We start from the raw sequence: 21615 nt of genomic DNA, 5'->3' as shown, positions 1-21615 counted from the left end.
TTTTAGGTCTTCAAACTTCCTCTCGTACCATTCTCTTTCCATCACCACAATTGCTCCTCCTTTATCTGTCTGCTCTATCACCACATCATTTCTTGTCTTGATTTTCTTCATCCCTTCCCTTTCTTTTTTACTCAAATTATATGTTAAAGTCAATCCTGTGTATCGCTCTTGTCAAGCCTTTGGCTATCTTTTTTTTAACTGGCAACATACACCCGAACCCTGAGAGCAATTTAGAGTCTCTTGACACCGATGGAGGAAAAGGTTAGCATTATGGGTGAAACTGAAACTAGTCCTATCTCTGTGGAGGGCGACGACGACTCTTGAATACTGCTTTGCCGATTGGACTGAATTATAGTAAACATTATGGAGTCGGTTCCTGAGAGTACTGCGCTAAGCCAACCTTGGTCCACGAGATAGAACGTTACAACTGTAGGTTAAACACGTTCCGCTAATGCTTGGATAAAAACTTGCCGATTGTGCTTACTACAGTGTTTAAGAGATTTTCAACGACGGACTTGGCTGTCGCAGCACTGGCGTTAATTAGAAGAAATTGACAAAGAATTGCGAAAGCGGGGATTCATTGACTTGGTTGATTTACTTCGCTTTCATGACAGTTTTGACTAATCTTGAGGATGAGAATGAGTTGTAATATGATTAAAATGATGAAGGAACATCACAATGAACATCCATGCCCAGGCCGGGATTCGAACCTGGTGTTGTAGCACGCTGTGCTAACCACTCTGACAGGAGGTCGGCTATTATAAATATAATGTTGTTTATAGATGTTATAAGTTTGATTTGAAAGCGGCAAACGTTTATTTGCAACTACAATGTGCAAAACTGTAAATGTTAACAATGGTAACACTACTTTGTTGATCTAGTTTTGACATGAAAAATTTCGGGCTCATTGTCTCATATCGATATTGTTGATCCTTTCTTTTATTAGAAAGTTTTCGATTCAACAAGTGACACATATACATGACGTTGTAAGCCTAGTTTCAAGGATCCGACTGTTACGCACACCATGTAAAAAGTGGTCTTCCTCGACTTAAAAAAAGAAAAGGATTAAATTTCTATTGCTTTCCGTAAACGAAGAACAAGTTCGTTGTTAATCTTGATTCGGAGCTACAGCCGGGAAGGAATAACCTGGCAGTGACGTCACTCCCTGCTAAGTCAGCGTTGCCAACTGCTATGAAAAGAATCATGGCATGAGTAAAAGTAGAAGCAGTAAAGATCGCGGTGCAAACTACCAATCTTCAATTTAATGTTAGCACTGCTAGATGAAATAGTCGTAATAATAATAATAATAATAAATAAATAAGTAAATAATAATAGTAACATTAATTAATTAAACAATTGCTGAAATAACATGTTATATATTATTGCGTAAGGCAAGTCAAAACAGGAAAGTGCAAAAATGTCGTACATTTAATCAGCAATGGGAAGCACGTCATCATCCTCCTCTTCTTCACTTGTGCAAGATAGACTATCACCACTGTCTGAATCTGAATCGTCGCCGACATACACAGTTAAGTTTTCGATTCTTTCTTCCAAAAGTCTATCCTTCTCCCAGTAAAATTCCTCCCATTTCTGTGCGTGTTGTATTGCTTTCTTCCAATCCTCACTTGTCACCTGTCGGAAACCCTCTTCTATAAGTTCCTGAACGCTATTTTTTGTGAAGGTAATGTTATTCCTGGCGACATAATTTTTCACGTTAGCCCAAATGAGATCAATGGGATTGAGATCTGCATGGTATGGTGGAATTCTCAACACTTTGTGTCCGTTGCTTGCTGCAATTTCGTCCATGGCATATTGTGAGATGACAGCCACGACTTCATTTTATCCTTCCTGCTGATTGATGTTTGGATTTTTTCCACTAACTTGTTGTGGTACGGAGCATTGTCACACACAATAACAGAGTTTGGGGACAGATTGGGAAGAAGCTGTTCTTCGAACCACAACATAAAATTGTTAGTGTTCATCTCCCGATGATAGTCCCCAGAAGTTGTTTTTGAAAGGAACACTAACTTCGCCCCCTCCACAAATCCACTTTCACCATCGGCATGCACAATAATAAACCTGGGACCCTTTCCTGTTGGCACTTTTAACCCCCCGAATCTTTGGAATCCAGCCAAACTTTGGGGACAGTGTGGTGTGTGTTCACGAAACTTTCATCCATGTAAATGAAAGACCAGCGGGGTTGCTCTCTGCGCAGTTCTTTAACTTCACGCAAAAATGATCGCCGCAAAGCAACGACGCTTTTTCTTTCAAGGAGTAGCTTCCTGCTGCTTACGCTGTGCTTTGTAAATCTGAACCCTAATTTTCTTATGATCATACGCAACGACCAACGTGAACCCTTAAAATTAATATTTTCTTGCAGTTTATCTACAGTGACAACAATGCCTTTCGTGTAAAAATCATGGATTGTTCGGCGCACGACGGCTTCATCAAAAGAATCCATATTTGTTACACGTTGCTGGGCATTCTGTCGTTTTTGCCTGGCGTTTGAAAAGGTTTCCCGATCGCACTCGCAAAACTTTTGTCTTTCTCCTTCAAAATTATCCACACAGATCTTTCACTGACACATGTTGCAACAGACGTTCTGTGAACAGCTGTTGTTTTGTTTTCATCGCAATCAAAGTTCATTATACACATTGAAAACTATTTCTCTTGCATCGTTGTGCAAGGGCTTACCTTTCTTTACGCCACTGCTCATTGTACAACAATGACAAAACCAGCAAAAAAAACAACTCACTAACAAAGAAACAAAATGGCCTGCAATCACTCACTCATAGCTGCGGTTTGTTTCGCAAGACTAATGTAACAGTTTGGGGGTTTGCACGCCTGCATCACCCCTCTCGGAATGATTTCGATTGGTTTGCACGTCACCTTGTCATCCGCTCTAGCGAATGAGCCTTCGCTTCTGGAAGGAGAGGTGAAGGTGGGAGATAACGTCACTGCCAAGTTATTCCATCTGCGCTGTAGATATCAAGAATGATTCTTCCCTTGGCAGAGGGTTGACCAACACCTTCTTTCCCTTTAAACACACACAAAAATGACAATTTGATTTTCCGGGAAAATATGACCGTCAATGGGTTAGCTTTTTGATTTAAGGATTTTAATTGATGCCAGAGGTTGGAAAAAGGTCATTATAACTAGTGTCTGTGGATCATATTTGTGGTTTGTCCCCTATTTATTTCTTTTGATTGGCTATAACTATAATTTGGTTATGACCGTTTTTTTTATTTCTGTTACTCGGGTTTATGAAATCGCATATTTTGACAGATGTTTTACAAAAAGGATTGAGAGGAAAATATTTTGGGATTTGTTTGCTCAATGCCCCCATCAATCAATTTTATCTATAGTCGTCTTTTTCTGTGTTTCAACTTCTGCCCGCTCATCTTTTACGCACAACACTGGGTTACGAATCCTCTGCAACGGGGCTGAAGACTGCTACTGAACCGAGCGTTACAAAAGTTCACATCAACGATCAAGCTTCGAAAAAATCAAGCTCCGTCCCCTCACGCTCCAGTCAAATATTCTTTCAACCTGATCGTTACCGAAGAGCGAGCTGATCGTGATTGAACGAACCTTGACCGGAGCGCCACGTATGAATGCTTCTCTTTAAAAATCATTCAACGATATTTGACTGGACCGTGAGGGGAGGGTGAACTGAGCGTTACTTGAGCGTAGATGTGAATCAAGACTATAAGTACAAAAAGTGGGCTTCAAACAACAATTCAATTCAATGCATACATATCCATGTATTTCAGATCTATGCAAATTACTTTGTGCTGTGGGATTCGAATAGTCAGGAAGTTTCACATGGTCCTGTATAAAAATACGTGAGCGTTTAAAGTATCTTGCCGGTTTTCAATTCACAAACTGTAACAACGATCACTTCAGAGAATGGATTGTCGATGTTTAAAATTATTATGAGCATATGTATGGAAATTATGACCCCGTTAAAATTTCTCGCAATTTTTCTGAGCGCTCACCTGATACGTCGCAAGTTTTGCTTCATTCGTTTGTTTTTACCTTCGCATAAGTCAGCTAGACTCGCTCTGAAAATGCTGGCAGGTTGGAACAATGACGTTTATTTAGCGCTCACCAACTGGCGTTTCGGGACCTGCCTCGGAACGTAACAAGCCCTTCGAATTGTGATTACATGTGTGTTAGCTTTCTCGGGAGAGCGGCGCAATTTCAGCGTAAGAGACCAGGAGAGACGCATGCATATCTGCGAATAGTGTCACTTCTCCTGCAAGAAACACATTCTCCATCGTCTTGCGTCAGTCATTCGCCTCCGACCATGTGTACTAACCTCGCTGGAAAGTAGTCCTAAAACCCGAGCGAATGGGGCCTGGCTGCTGCTGTAGGAGGAGACTGTTCCCGCTGCATTGCAGTGGAACGTGCACGTCATTCCTTCCCTGTACACTCTTTCCCGGTAATCTCTGGAGGAAGGCCGCGCACAGCGGCAGGGAAGGGGAGAAATCTAGTGGGCAGAGCGAAGCAGAGGCTGCTAACGGCAGTCGCACTTCCTCCTCCACGCAATCCCGTCCCCTCTCACGAGTTCATTGGTCGAGCCCTCTTGAGCCACTACTTGCGCAGAGACTTGCTTTCGTCCCAGAGATTGCCGGGATAGAGTGTAGTATGTCGCATGGAACTATGAAACCCCAATCGTTTCATTAGGGGAAAACCGTTCATTAAAATAATTAATTGGTGGCGAGAATAAATTCCCCTTGCCCTGGCTGGGAATCTCACCCGGAGTAATGTGATTAAAAATCATTCAACCAACGGCAACGCTCACAGATTGAGTTAGAATTGCCGATTCGCATGGCGGAGTGGGTAATATACCACGCTACGACGCCAGGGGTTCGAATCCGTGCCTGGGGCAAAGGCGTTCTTTGTGAGTGTCTCTTCAATAATTTCATCGGATCATCACTCATCCTCATCTTCACGATTAGCCAAAAGTGACTAAAGTGGAGAGTGCCGAGGATTAGTTGGTTATCGCATCGGCTTTGCATTAACCCTAACTTACCTGTACCGTAGGAGAAACTTACCTGAGGAAGGGGGTAACAGGCCCACACTTTTTTTTTATTACTAAACTTCAAGAAACCTTTTTGTTATTATAACATGAATTATGCCTTGTATTCAGCACACACAAAGACAAACACAGGACAGCAGAACCACACAGATGTTTATACTGGTCGTGGTCACCAGAGGCTTATACTCACCTTCGCGATTAGCCAAAAGTGGCAGAATAGCAAATTAAATTAATCTCGGGTGTAAAACAGGGTAAGTGACATTTTGGTCATTTCTGAGTTCATTGAGAAAAAAGGTTATTAGAAGCTAAACTGTACATAAATTGTTTTCGTGTTGTGTTGACCAATTTCACAAGGCTTCACAGAGTCCAATTCAAATTGTACGACAAGGCAATTTCACTCAAAGATTGAAAGATGGCACATTTTACATTGTAACTGAAAATGACGAAAATGTCATTTACTGTGTTTTATACCTGAGCCCTTTAAATAAAATAAATCCATCAACCAATCAATTAACAATACCTATAGATAATGTCCAATATAACCGAGATTGATGGCAAATCTATTCGTTTCAATATCGCCGAAGAAGGTAATTTGATGCCATGAAATCGATGAGGTTTAGGATTTATTCCAGTTATTAAAATATACCTATTTGCCTGTGAAAAATAACTGAAATAATAACAAAGTTAGTAACTAATCTTTCCAATATCGTTCTGCTTTCTTGAGACTGTGGTTGTGTAACATGTCCTTCCCAAGACACCCATGTGGTTGCGCCTTGTAATTGTAAGCTTTTTCACAGTTGTTTTTAATAGTGAAAGAAGTTTGCCCTTGCACGTTCTGTTTGTGCCAAATTTGCTGTGTTAGTGCCGTATTTGTGTGTGATTAACACGAACACATTACTCAATATGTAAAATTGACGTCAGAAGTTCGTGTGGAGGACTACTGTGTGGTGTAATACACCATACGGCCCTCTCGTTCTATACACAACTCATTTTTACCCTGGCACTTGTAGAAGGTCTCTGGGAGGACGTATTTGTTTGATTTATTGTTATTGCTTTTCGCACCCTAAACTCTTGTTGAGACCGCTGTTTCGGGATGTGATATTGTCTACATGTTTTTACTTTATTTTGTCATTGTATGCTTATTTTGAATGAAGAGGCAGTTTGAATTGATTTATTGTTTTATATAGTTCTGCCCTTGTACACTTATGTACATTTCTTTTATTAACCTCATAATCAAAATAAATAGATTCCTGAATCTCTATGTTAAACGTAAGTTCTGAGTTTTGTTTTGACCGCAGATCTTAACATTTTTCCCGTGCTCTGAGAGGTGTCATTTGTATACCTTTATAGCCTCATGTTGTTCATGGATTAATGTGTTGATAGTATTATTATTGCTACTAATATCCTATTGTTGAACCTTGTACGACCGTGTCATGTGTCAGTAAAATACTGATGGTTAGAATGATGGTTTGTCTCTTTTCAGGATGCAACGGGATGGAGGTGTACATAAACGCCAACGGGGCGCCTTCAACGAGATGTTCCACGGCCAGTTACCATGGCGACAAGCCGAAGGTCATCGAGAGGACGCGCAGCGACTCCGAGAGCCAGAAGCCCAGAAGACGCAGCATCTTCAGCGGGACCACCCTTCGTCGCAGCAACGTGGAGAAGAACCTTCTCAGCAAGAGACGCGTCATCCAGATGCTGTTCGTCCTCGTCCTCGAGTTCTTCATCTGCTGGACTCCTCTCTACGTCATCAACACCATCACCCTCTTCGACCACATGGTGGTGTACAATGGACTCGGCTATACAGCCATCAGCTTTTTCCAGCTGCTAGCATACTCTTCGAGCTGTTGTAACCCGATAACCTATTGTTTTATGAACTCAAGTTTCAGGAAAGCCTTCTTGCACCTCTTTGGCTGTCGCAGGCTAAGGTTTAGTAGGTATTCCAACGGTGCCAGCTTCTGCGAAGCAACGTACCACAGTGGGGCGCCCTCGCAAAGAGACCAGTGACAAGAACTATCCGCGGTTGCGTCCACACCACCGTCGTACATGGAAGAAATGGCTCTTGTAGGCCTGAGACAATCCAGTATACGTAACCAATGCGACAGATCTCCGGGGTATGGTGCCACACTCAGACCAGGAATTGACAGAAATGTTTGTTTCTTTCGTTATTAAGCTGCATTTGTTAATCTTTTTATTCCTTCGATGATCCAAAGATACATTTATGGATGTTCAAAAAACAAAAACTTACAATCCAGAAGTGAAGATGGATCCGTAACCAAAGTGAAAGTTTTACAGGTATGTAGAGATCGAAACACGATACTATGACGTCACGTATAGACTTCTGAAAGGTAATATTGTAATTATTTTAACGATTTGGTGTAATTAATGTGCCACATATTCACGTTAACTGACATTGAATTATTGTTGAAAAGCTGCAATTAGGAAAAACACTCTGGAATAATACGTAGTTTCGTGCAAATTTGTGAGAGTTCAAAAGCTGCAGCAAACGAAAATTCTCAGACACTTTCATATGTAAAAATTGAACATTGATCTGTGGGATTAAAATTAACGTTTTTGCTATTGAGAAAGCACACCAACATACGTATAAGGTGAAATGTGTATAGGTGGGTCTTTCGGATTTTTTAAAAAATATTTATCCTTAAATCTTCTTTGACGTAGATTGGAAATTCTCACAAATTTACACCACACGACAAGTCTGGATCACTTTTTTTCTACTTAAGGCTTTTCAAACGCACATATAGAATATTGTTTTCATAAAATATTTTAAAATGTTAATATTATCCTTATTATAAACGCACTTTATCTTCACATGACGTCATCCTCAAATGGTTTCAACCCAACGAATAATACTTTGGATTATGCATGCGGTTAACGCCCTTAACGTATACACATTTTTAAAAAGTGTTTCCAACTTGCATCTTACTTTCCATTACATTTTAACACAATACGCTGTACATATTTAAGCAAAATATAACAGGGTAATATGTATTTACAAAGAGAACATGTAAAAATAAATCAATAAAAGTTTTTTACAATATATTTTACTATCTTTTCATGTGAACGACATTCTTGAGGAAATGTAGACACGAATAGGGAGAAGCGGCCACTCTTCAACTTCTCATGTCCATCTGGCCGCTACAAGAATCCATTTGTGGGTATAGTAAATAATTTTTATTTACAGATACCACGTCATAGTAGCGTGAGCTGAAAATGAAGCAGTAGAGGAGCATATATTTGGTTCCCTGTGGTATGATATAAATATCAGTGCCCCATCAGTGACAAGTATATATCCGCCCTTTCCGCATTGTGTATATTAGAAGAACATTTTTTGCGGGGGAGGGGACTGGTTCTAAAGTCATCAGACTTGTCTTACGCTTGTATAAGTATCATACACATGAATGATTGAATTAATGTATTAAGTCCACATTATGCACAGTAAGGCTAATCGGGACTGGACCTACAGTTTAAAGTTGGATCCGAACCACTATGTGCCTCCATCGGGTATCGACCCCGGGACCACTTCCTTATAAGGTGACGGCGCTACCATCGAGGAGGCCATGTTTTGTATAAGTACCATCAACACTTTGAGTAAATTTTGCCCTCTTATTGTTTGATTCTAATTGTTTCGAGATATCAATTTTATGCTTGCTTTGAGGATCAGCCATATTGGTACTAGGGTCACCAAAGTTGGTATGTAGCACCTTCTATTAAACCTGAACATTTTGTTCTAAACGTTTTCGAGATATTGCGAATTCCATGTTTATTTTCTGGAGGGTCTTATTATTGTTTGATGGATGGATCTATAAATGCCTCTATCCTGAACGCTCTTTGCAGAGATATCATAATGAAATACTGCAATATCAATTTGAACAAATATTTATTAGACATTTGATTGTCAAAAACAGATGGAACAATTACGTTTAGTAATATGAATACGTATTTACATGTATAATATTTTCGTATTATGTACATATGTTACAGAAACTGTTGTATTTACATCAAGGGAATCAAGATCGAAAGTAGAAATGGACGACATTTGGACATTGTTGAAATCAAAACCAGCAACGACACAAATCACTGAACACTTTTATGCACGAACCATATCTTCGAACACCATAGATCTGAAAACAACGTTCGATGTAAAGAATTGTCTTTGCACTTTCATAAATCATTTTAAAGTTAAAAATTGGAGGCGTCATATCAAATTACAATATTTGTAACAGTTAATATTACTAGATATTTATAATTATAGATGTTACTTTTGCAGTTAAGTTACAAAAACAAATAAATATTTAACATTAAGTACGTATAAATTGATGAGTCATTAGTTTGTTACACGATTTGGTATATATTATACACGAAATGAAATCGTGATAATTGAGAGATTTCTAACGAAAATGGCATTATGCAAATTAAAACATTTTGTTCAGAATTGAACTTTTCTTTTATATTTACAACTCGTATCTTACAAGTGCATACATACGTACATTGAAACCGTTATTCAATATGTTTAATTTAAAAAAAAAAACACTGTTACTTCTGGTATTAAATTAGTTATTGTTGAAATTGTTCAAATAATGTTCTATGCTTCTAACTTAGGTTGCTAACAATAAGTTTCCATATATTAAATTGCCGGTTAGTCTGTAATGTTAGTTAACTTGCCCTGTATACTCTACTTATTCAAACCCTCTATAGTCTATGACTCAACTATGCAAATTTAAGTTTTCGGTATAATTAAGGGGATTAATCTACTTTTATGCCACAGTTATATGGGTGTCTAAGGATAGCCAAAAAACATGCTGTGTGAAGTCAATGCTAGTAGAAATAACGGCCAATCTAATATGGAGGATGTTCACTTTTTTTTAAAAAAAAAAAAAAAAAGCTCACACTTTATCTCTAAAAGCAGTGGTCCCATTTCTATGTCCCCTGTTAGGAACCGCTCAAAAGTTATCTATTTCTTAAAGTTATCGTAATTTTTGTCATGTGAGCAACCGTTAATTAGTAAACTACTGATAAGCAAGAAAAACATAATTTTACTTCTAAGTGGGTTATAATGAATTTACAAATAACCTAGAGAACTGAGAAGATCGTTTGTTTGAATTGTTATTTGAAGTCCACATTAGGCAAAACTAGGCTAATCGGGACTGAACCTACAGTTTAAAGTGGAATCCGAACCACTGTACAATGTGGCTCTAGTGGGTATCGAATCCTGGACCCCTTGATTACAAGCCGATAACACTGAGAGGAAACTGTAAATTCGGTATAAACTATTTACACTGTAACGAAAGTTTGTAACCTGACGTTCTATTTAATTCTACCTATTACTACAGTAATTGACTTCTGAACACTATATTATTGTTAGTAATAATATTTCAGTAGTAGTTATGGTAATATAGACTAACAATGAATTATGCTTATTTCTTACAGGTATCTGTGGAACATTCTCGTACTGTTGACTAGTTGTTACATCTGGAATGTCTGCTTTTGAAGAAAGGAAACGTATAAATACAGGAGCTGGATCAGAGAAATTCCTTATATATATGTGGGGAGTTAGCATCACCGAATGAAGTATGTACATCCACCAAAGGCAGTCGTGAGTAGACATTTTTATTATTAAATAAATAATATTTAAACGTTGCCATGAGTAGAAATTTAGAACTAAGAAAACAACTGCATGATAATACACACAGTACAGGGTACATACACAAAATCACATGAAGGTGTCAGTCCTTTTCACAGATGTTCCCTTTCATGAGTGTGGCCTCTCCTGGCAGGTGACAGAGAAGAAACTAGTGAGTACCTCTCCTCTTAACTTTCTTCGTTGTCCTTCCTTCATTAGCCTACTTCCTTTTTCTTATCTTTTCCACTGTTTCTAACACTCTTCCATTCTTTGTTGATTTTAAGTCTCGCATTCCAGTTCATTATATCTTTTCCTTTTTTCTTTACCTCTTTCCATTTTCTCACTAGGTCTCTCTCCTCATTCCCTATCCACCTACTCTTATCCCATTCTATGTCATATCCCGTTTCTCCAGCGTGCATCTCATCTCTCTCTCGTCTCATGTCCACATATTGCTTCACCCTGTCCCTTAGTATCGTTTTTTGTTTCCTCTATGTTTAAACAACCAATTTATTTGCATTTCACCTCATATATAATCCCACCCTCTTCTCTGATTTCTTCCAACTTCTTGTTCGCGTTCCTTGCTATCATTCCAATGGCGTGCCCTTCCATCGTATATGTTCTTCTGCCCATTTTTCTAAGCATATCATCTCTGTGGTCTCTGTCATACTTCTTATGACAAAATCACCTTTATCTTCTCCCCCTCCTGTTTTCTTTTCCTCTTATTGTCCTCTTCTGTATATGTCAAGTCTGTCATTCTTGCAGCTACTCTTTTCAAGCTGCTCCCATAGGCTATTTATTTTATTTTCCTCTTTACCTTCTTTCTTGCATATTTTCTTCATTATATCTTCAATATTCTTTAAGAAAAATATATATTTTTGTCCCTTCACCCATATCACTTCTTTTTTGCGACAGAACACCCCTGCTGCACAATTCTTCCAATGCCATGTTTTCTCAATACCCTTTCCTCTCTCCCTTTTCATCATTATATCTGGGAAACATATTTTCTCTTCTGTTCCGTTTCAAGTTCCAATAATATTCTTTTTCCTTCATCTTCTACTTCTTTAACTAACATGTCTCTTTGTTCCCCTCCATATACCCGAACAATCATCCACGTACTTACACAACAGAATTATATTGGCCCTTCCATTTTCTTTTTCCACTCATTCATCACTTATTCTGTCAACACTATATTAAACTATAGCCTATATTCAGTCCTTCACTAATTTTCATGATTTTGTCACCCAATATCTGCTGTCACTACTGCACTACTGTTTCACTATCGAATTCTCATATTTTGTCTTGTTCCATCTTTTTAGAAGAATGACCTTCACTATGTGTCCGCTCCTGATGCTCAGGAAATTGTTCTTTACGTCTAGGCTAAACATAATGGCTTCATCCATATTGTCCTTCAGACCGTTTAAGGTTCCACCACTAACTCACAGTTTTCTTCACCTCTCTTGTTTCTTGTTCTTTCACTACCACCTCTATCACTTTTCTTTCCAAGGGTTCCAAATTTTGTTCTTGCAATCCATTACTGGTCTCAACTTTACCTCTTCTTATGCATTTTGGAAAAGCCATTTAAACTGGAACGTATACATATCTCCTTTGTGTACGTTTTCTACCCTCTCAATGCACATTCTCTTATTATGCTTTCTCTAATGTTGTGTTCCTCTTCTGCTCACAAATCTCCTCATAGCTGCTTCATTTATGCTTTATTTAGCTCAAATTATGTAATCCTCTATGCTCTTCCATTTATTTCTTCAATATGGCTGCTGTTCTTCTTCTAATTATATTCCTTTCTAGCTTTTCTTTTATTTGTAGTACTACTCTCCCAATGTCATATATTACTTCTTCATAGTCCACATTTCTCTCCTTCACGTTGAAACCTTAACCTAGTTTCCTTCCTCTTCTTCCAATATTTCAACCTTCCCAATCATCAGAACTCTTCTCCTCTCTTATTTATTTTCTCTATCCAACCTAGTCGTCCAACTTTCTTCTTCATATTCATTTTTATTTTCTCTCTTAACTTTTCTTGTCAGCTTCTCACTTCCTTGAACGCGTATTCTTAAGTGAAAATGGTGAGGTCATTTTATATATGTTTTCCTCTATTCTTACAGATCATCATTTGTTATTAATCTCCTTTTTCTATCTCTTACTTCATTCCATATAATTTATTCCCCATATGTTTTTTGCACAGGGCTCTTCCATCTCCTTGTAGGACAATGCACTCTCTTCTTACACATCTTCACTCCTTGAAGAAAGGTACAATGCCAAAATGTACCTGCCAATCAATCACCTGTCAGTAATATTGTCCATTTATGGCATTGGAAGAATTGTGCAGCAGGGGTGTTCTGTCGCAAAAAAGAAGTGATATGGGTGAAGGGACAAAAATATATATTTTTCTTAAAGAATATTGAAGATATAATGAAGAAAATATGCAAGAAAGAAGGTAAAGAGGAAAATAAAATAAATAGCCTATGGGAGCAGCTTGAAAAGAGTAGCTGCAAGAATGACAGACTTGACATATACAGAAGAGGACAATAAGAGGAAAAGAAAACAGGAGGGGGAGAAGATAAAGGTGATTTTGTCATAAGAAGTATGACAGAGACCACAGAGATGATATGCTTAGAAAAATGGGCAGAAGAACATATACGATGGAAGGGCACGCCATTGGAATGATAGCAAGGAACGCGAACAAGAAGTTGGAAGAAATCAGAGAAGAGGGTGGGATTATATATGAGGTGAAATGCAAATAAATTGGTTGTTTAAACATAGAGGAAACAAAAAACGATACTAAGGGACAGGGTGAAGCAATATGTGGACATGAGACGAGAGAGAGATGAGATGCACGCTGGAGAAACGGGATATGACATAGAATGGGATAAGAGTAGGTGGATAGGGAATGAGGAGAGAGACCTAGTGAGAAAATGGAAAGAGGTAAAGAAAAAAGGAAAAGATATAATGAACTGGAATGCGAGACTTAAAATCAACAAAGAATGGAAGAGTGTTAGAAACAGTGGAAAGGATAAGAAAAAGGAAGTAGGCTAATGAAGGAAGGACAACGAAGAAAGTTAAGAGGAGAGGTACTCACTAGTTTCTTCTCTGTCACCTGCCAGGAGAGGCCACACTCATGAAAGGGAACATCTGTGAAAAGGACTGACACCTTCATGTGATTTTGTGTATGTACCCTGTACTGTGTGTATTATCATGCAGTTGTTTTCTTAGTTCTAAATTTCTACTCATGGCAACGTTTAAATATTATTTATTTAATAATAAAAATGTCTACTCACGACTGCCTTTGGTGGATGTACATACTTCATTCGGTGATGCTAACTCCCCACATATATATAAGGAATTTCTCTGATCCAGCTCCTGTATTTATACGTTTCCTTTCTTCAAAAGCAGACATTCCAGATGTAACAACTAGTCAACAGTACGAGAATGTTCCACAGATACCTGTAACAAATAAGCATATTTCATTGTTAATCTATATTACAACAACTACAACTAACAATAATGCAATTAATAGTACCCAACAAGAATACATTGTTCCAATGTCAGCTCTATTTTTTTAAATCAACATGTGTTATCTTAGATTGGCCGCCACTTGGCATTTGCTCGAACTTCAAAATGACAGTCATGTTTTTGTTATATTTTCCTTAGAGAGTTTTGTTAGTGCGTCATACAGGAAAATTTGAACGTCCTAAATATACCATCGTCTTGGTGGCTATTTCCATTGATTCATAACAAAACTAATAATCCTTCATCAATTCCAATGCCTATAAATATAAATAAATAATAAGATAACATAGTGTTCTGGAAAGTTCAATAACGCTGGAAATAGGATAACAGTAAGGAAATAGACAATTTGTAATATATGGAAAGAAGTTTTCAATATTACAATTCCAAATCTATGATTTTCAGTTGGGAACGTTCAAATATTTCACGATCCCAACACACACAAGGAAGCACAAAGTGCTATAATTTTCAGTAATGCTTTCATGTATGATAATTTGTAAAACGTTTCATTTAGAGAAGTTAAGAGCATATGAATTATATATATAATGCTCATTGACGCACACCCCATGTTTTACAGCAAACCTGTGTTGAAAAAATATTCTTTACTCCATATGTTCAACATTTAATATATCAATATTTTGTAGTTAATAGAGAACACTAATGTACGTACAATTCAGAATTAATTTCGAATAATAAAGATTAGAAGAGAAGACAAAGTATCTGGTCTCACACGAACATTTCCTCAATAATGTTCCACACAACGTACTCTAAACAATGAAAAATAATTACAAAAAGTTTTCAACAGACTTCAATTTACAAAAATATTGTGTTACTTTAAATATCCACACATAGGTTTCTACTTATAAGTCGTATATTCCCAAATTCTGACAAGAATAAGTTGTTCTTCAATTTTACTAACCTTTAAAGATCACAGGCCTTTACCGAAAGAGCACTTATCTGTAATATTAGTTACGGATCGAAAATAATAAATAACTATATGCTTCTATTGCTACATATAAAAGTAATTTCACAGTCGCACTTTGTACTAGCAAATTCAATGCTTGTTGCTCTACGTTTGTTGCCAAAGTTTTTTCATGTCAAATTAATTGAATTTACATGTGCAAACATTCTAACTACATAGCTTAAAGAATACAGTGAATTTTGTACCTCGTATGCATTTTAAAGTGAATACACTATTTTACATGAAATATTCTAACGAAACTACAACAAAAAATATAAGAGTTCATGTTTCGAGCTGTAATTTGGCATAAGTTCTATTATACTAACCATATTTCTTGTTAACGTCGTGTTGATATCCTTGTTCAATATTACAGCAATGGCAATGAGCAAATGATTTCAGAGACCTGACATTTTTACATAATATCTTTTAATATTTGGTTTTATGCAGGTGAGTATGCAATTTCGTACGAAGCTAATAGTTTCGGAATGGATAGTAAATTGCAGAACCCATCAAATCATTTTACCAAAACGGACAGAACAAGTCGACTGGTAGGGGCCTCCCCGATGGCGTAGTGGTATCGTCATCGCCTTGTAATCACGAGGTTCTGGGTTCGATACCCGGATCTCACTTTAAACTGTAGGTCCAGTCCCAATTAGCCTTACTGTGCATAAAGTGGACTTAAAACTCCAAATCAATCAATCAATCAATCCAGTTGACTGGTTGTGCTGAATATAGGCACTGCTATACTAGGAGAGCAGATCGCATAGCCCATTGATGATTAGGTTCCTAATTTCTTTCAAGAACACTTTGTATGAAACGTTTTTGATATGGTACAACACGTACTCAGGGGCAACTAAAAATGAATTTGCTTGAATTTAAGCACATAAGGATTAAGAATTTACGTTTTGTCGTTCTTTCAAATTCGGTGCCCATTATGAAAATTGGAAACCTACTCAACGAGAGATTACTCCATCCATTTTTCACTTTAATATTCTCTAGGTACCACTAGGAATAAAAAAATCACATCCCCCCCCTTTCGTGCGTTTTCGTGGGTGGCAATTTATTGTCCGTTACGAAAGGGTTAGCCTGCTACAAAGTTACACACTCGCCATGTAAAACAAATTTGAACAATATATACATTTACAATTAATATATTTAACTTTTTCTACCACAGCCTTTAAAGTAGTATTTCGTTTCTTTTACTGCCATGTAAATTTTAAAGTATCTTCAAAATAATATAAATTTACTATTATATATGCTGGTACCATTAATATACCATTAACCTAAATATTTGTACTTCATAAATATAATTTCCATCAGTTTCATTCGATAAGAAAATTCCACAATTCAATACAATCTTGTCAGAATTTTTGTTTCAAACATCTATACATTTTTTTTTTCGTTTATAAGTTCTACATTGTGATTTAGTTTGGTTTGAAATAATCTTGTACAGCTGAAAGAAATTCAACATTACTTCTTATTGGTGAAAGTATTCGATGTAGTCTAATTGGATTACACTGAATTGTTCCAAAAATTAATGACTAAATAATATATGTACGCGTATTAAATGATTAATTGCTGTAATTAAAAGGAAGGAAATCAATTTTTACTGAATTGAAAAGTAGTAAATATGACTAGAAATATATGGACTGAGAATTTTAGGATAAATAGACTAGTCACAATAAAAACAAAATCAACTCACGTAGTAACAAGCAAAAGCTTGTTTTCACGATTGTTTTAACAATTAAACACTATTATTTAATATTATTGAATTTTTCTCTGATTGTACATTTCTCATTCAAATATAAATTTTATCACGCATTATATCTTCCTAAAATAACTTACCTCCATTCCCTTGTTAAAAAATCCTGGAATTTCAGTTTAAATTCATGAATTGTTGCAACGTAGCTAAGGAACTTGTTTTGTTAATTTTCATTCCATTGTTTCATCGCTTTTAATAATCACAGAATCTTCAGAACACATCGCATTTTAACCACAAACGTGGGTATCCATGACCAAACATTGGAAGAGTTTAACCTATACGGTTTCATTCTCCACGCCTTCAACGATACTTTTTAAAAAAATATTTCGATCGCAGGTTGGGTTTCTGTATCAAATAACACTCTTCACGAATATAGATCGTCTTTGTTTCGAGAAATTCTCTTGCTTCGCCACGTGATTCGATACCGGAACGATGCACCGTCTTCTCCCGGATCTTCGACAACGGGCTGGCCTGCGAGCCGCTCTTCGCAGAACGTGGAGTATGTTGAGAGACCTTCGGAGCGAGTCTCGCTGCTGCTCCAGCCGCTGCTAAACACGATCTTCGGCTTCCAGCACAACTACTTCTGAAAGAAATCAAAGAATAAAGGCAAACATTGAAATAACAGCAGCGAACAAACCAGAAGTAAACAAACCGAAAATGAATGGTCTCCAAAATACAATTCCTTTACTAATAAGGGATATGCAACAGTTAGCATTTTTCATTAGGTATTATAGTATACACAGAAAATAAATTATTTGTTTAAATCAACAAGACACGTTTGTTTGGTTTTTCTGGTAACTAGAAACTAACTAGTTAGTAGCCTTTACTAAATCTGGTAATTTTTTTTTTCTAAATGTTTGGCGCAACTGAACAAATTTGCTCTGTTACCAAGATAGTTTTGTTTTGTTGAGGAATCATCTGTTTGTACCAAACACTATTTCTGGTTATTTAAAACAGACATTTTTCTTTGTGCAGTAACATGGTATGTTTGTGTGTGTGTACACTAACGCACACGAGCGGTAAGGTAAGCAGTGTGCATTTCATACGTAAATTTAACCATGTTGATGATAGTTTCGCTCGCACCATATAGCTATTAATAGTGGCAACTGCAGGAGTTAACAAATCTACTGGAATAGGAGCTCCACCAAGTGTCTTAGATGTCTCACATTTATGTTGTGCGTGTACCCTACAAGTTACGCCGCCCTTCTACTACCAGCCCCCATTACCAGATTTCACATTTTCCTGTCAGTTTTCAAAATAAAAAGTTGTCCAAAGACTTTTGACTCACCCTGTATATCCACATAAAACGGGGAGAAATAAATGCAGAGAAATAGTGATGGGAACGAAAGACACGACGATAATAATATAGAAAAATACAAAGGAAGACAGGAAGAAAGAGAGAGGGGTAGGGAGAAGAATCTTAAAACCCATGATGGCCATGGTATGTGCTACATATACAGGGTGTTTCCGTGACCGTGTTACAGACTTGCAGGGATGATGGAAGGGAACAAACGCAACAAAATGAGATAAAGAACTCTGGTCTGGAAATGCCCCAGTCAAAAGCTACAAGCCGAAACCTTCGAAGGGCAGGCAACCATTCACAATGCGGGGGGAATCATTGAATTGAATTTTAAGTCCACTTTATGCACAGAAAAGCTAATCGAGACTGGACCTACAATTTAAAGTGGGATCCGAACCACTGTGCCATGTGCCTTCACCGGGTATCGAATCCGGCACCCCTTGATTACAAGGCGACGTCGCTACCACTGCGTCATCGGGGAGGCCCGCGGGGAGAACCATAAAAGATGTCTGGGAAAGTGGAAAACAAACACAGAAGAATCACTATAATTGCATTAATGAGTAGTAACTGCAGCCGTCACTACAGGAGTTGTTCAAAGTGATGCCCCCTGCCTCGATACAGGCATGACAGCTTCACACTTAGCTCTGTCGCATCCACTCTAATATCCCAGGAGTCGTTAGAACCAGATCACAGGCTGCAAGGGTTCTTGCCAAGAGTTCCTCTACATTACTCACAGCTGTCTCGTAGACAACAATTTTGCCATGACCCCACACACAAAAAAAATTAAGTGGGGTCAGATCAGTTGAACGGGCAGGCCAAGCAAAAGATCCGCCTCTCCCTATCCACTGCTGTGGGAAGGTTTTCCTCAGAATATCACAGCACCATGTACGAAGTGGGCTGGGGCCCTATCATGCTGAAACCACATGCGTTGACGAATAAGAAGTGTGGCATGTTCTAATAACTCGGGAGGATGTCTCTCAGAAACACAGTGTACACTGGTTCAGTTAATCATATCGGTAAAAAATGCGGACTCCAGGACATGCGCGGTGGATTCTTTTCCCTTCCTTTTATGGTTCCCCTCCGCGTTCTGCACGTATGCCTGCTCTTTGAAGGTTTTGTCTTGTAATTTTTGACTGGTGCATTTCCAGACCAGGGTTCCCTATTTCATTTTGTTGCGTTTGTTCCCTTCCATCATCCCTGCAAGTCTGTAACACGGTCACAGAAACACCCTGTATACTGGCGTTCACCTGATGCTAAGAAAGCGCAGGTTCTTCAAACTTTTCCGAAATAGCCACCTTCGATGTTCCAATGCAAGAAAGAACTACAATGATGTGGGAAAACAACATATCTGCACACAAAAGATGAGTTTGAATTGTGTTTTAAGTCCAGTTAGTGCACAGAAAGGTTACTCGGTACTGGACCTACAGTTTAAAGTGGGATCCGAAACACTATGTGCATTAACCGGGTATCGAACCCGGAACCCCTTGATTACACGAAAGTTGAATATCGATCTAACGAAGAAGCAACACAAAAAAAAAAAATAGAAATTTAAACTATGTTGTGGTATTGCTTGAATATTGGTTTGGTGTAATGTTTCTTCAAGTGCCAACAACTTTGTTTTTGTCTATATACCTGTATGACTGTACTTCCTTTTACCTCCACACGTAAATAGAATTGCAGATATAAATATAATTGCATCTAATCCAACATTAACTTTCACATGAACCTACTAAATAGTGTAATTTGAGTCGTAAGTAAATTGCATATGGCTTTTTATTGGCAATTCTATTTACTATCAATATTGTATTTTCATGGTCTCATTTGCATTGATTGTAAACTATGGGCTATCTATATAGTGTATATGTATATTTTAATTTCGGTTTTTGAGGCCGCCTAGAATATAATGAACCCAAAGGAGGTCAGACAAATGATACATTGTTAAGTGTTTTTTTGTTGTTTTTTTTGCAAAGGAGGTTTTGAACTAGCGATCTAGACTATAGAACTGCTGATTCAAAAACAACGGAACACCGTACTAATAATATCTGAATACATGATTTACACGAACGTTTTCATCCTGATGTTTTTCTTTTGTATTTTTATAAATATCCACCAGAAGCATATGCCATTATTAAATAACTGACTACCGTGAAGTTTATACAAGAGATCTTCATAAAAATTTCGGGGTTTTACTTGTACACCCAACAGCAAAAGTAATAGTGGTGGATTTGTCCATCTTCGTTTTTATACAGTCATTTTTCCACGGTGAAATGATTGTGAATTGAAATAAAACGTCAATGAGCAGAAGACAACTTGCGCTTCTCATTAACAGAATTCAGTTCTTTAGAATAAGAAGATGATTGATTTGATTTGATTTGATTTAGTTTATTTTACTTCGCGTTTTGTGCCTCTTGGCTAATTTGCGAAGATGGGGATGAGTGATGAAATGATGAAATTGATGAATGGACATTCACAAACAACCAAGCCCGACCGGGATTCGAACCCGGGACCCTTGGCGTTGTAGCGCGATGTGCTAACCACTCGGCCACAGGGTCGGGCTATAATAAGAAGATGAGGAACAAAAAATTAAGTGATTGACAATTAACTTTGCCGTTGGCTATACCAAACAAGCAATTACCAGCACTTGTCGCCTGCGGACGTCTACTAAATTACAGGAACAACTCCACGTATGTCCCATTTCTGACAATGGAATGACGCAGAAAAACGTGTGAAATGCAATTGACGAACGAGACTGTACGTGCAAATGGCAGAATGTGGCGCCGCACCAACCTCGTTTACTTTTTCACTGTTTCTTTTTTTTTAGCACATTCCCTGAGTAAGGAGTAGAAAGAGATGGATGGGACGTGTTTGTTCTCTGCAGTAATGTTCAGCTAACAGTCATGAAAAGAGTCAGTCGTACTGCACACTGCAATTTAGATATTCTCGTCAGGTTGGGTTTGGTGTGGTGCATAATTAGAACTTCTATATGACGGTTGTTAAGCTACATATGCACGCTGCATTAATTGTACACGTAGCAGTTGTTCAAAAATTGCGAGATCTTAAATGTCTTTATTATCTTGCGAATAATTAGGTGGAACGTTCCCTGCGTGGCATGTTGTTAAATGCACAATTAACGTTATTTAACGTTTGGGTAAAGTTGAAACATGGCTTGGGAAACAATGTAATTGCAGACAACAACTTCCCTTTGTCTAATCGTTACTAACTTTTTTCCATTAAAAACTTTTTAGTATAGCAAAGGTTACTGCTTCCTTGATGGCATGGAGCTCCACCGGAGGGGGGCGGAGGAGGCTATGGAGGGCTCTAGCCCTCCGTGAATATCTTAATCCTTCTTACAGCCGTTACAAATATGCAGAGTTTTCAAACTTAT

At 37.8% G+C, this 21615-nt stretch overlaps 2 protein-coding genes across 2 annotated transcripts in view; one reads left to right on the top strand and one right to left on the bottom strand.

Annotated features, from left to right (window-relative positions):
- LOC145985398 (cholecystokinin receptor-like) overlaps nt 1–8060 on the top strand; it is a 509562-nt gene extending 501502 nt beyond the window's left edge. Inside the window, exon 4 of the mRNA XM_083119372.1 lies at nt 6528–8060. Coding sequence (XP_082975498.1) covers nt 6528–7054 — 527 coding nt within the window. The 3' untranslated portion in view covers nt 7055–8060. The remainder of the gene's footprint in view (nt 1–6527) is intronic.
- An 8623-nt stretch (nt 8061–16683) lies between these two features.
- LOC145985998 (cholecystokinin receptor type A-like) overlaps nt 16684–21615 on the bottom strand; it is a 493092-nt gene continuing 488160 nt past the window's right edge. The window contains exon 6 of the mRNA XM_083120160.1: nt 16684–17513. Coding sequence (XP_082976286.1) covers nt 17479–17513 — 35 coding nt within the window. The 3' untranslated portion in view covers nt 16684–17478. The remainder of the gene's footprint in view (nt 17514–21615) is intronic.

The sequence above is a fragment of the Lepisma saccharinum genome, chromosome 3 (assembly GCF_977018435.1).
Source record: "Lepisma saccharinum chromosome 3, izLepSacc3.1, whole genome shotgun sequence".
In the NCBI taxonomy this organism is placed as follows: Eukaryota; Metazoa; Arthropoda; class Insecta; order Zygentoma; family Lepismatidae; genus Lepisma; species Lepisma saccharinum.
The sequence above is the reverse complement of the archived record's forward strand: the minus strand, read 5'-3'. Positions and strand labels throughout refer to the sequence as shown.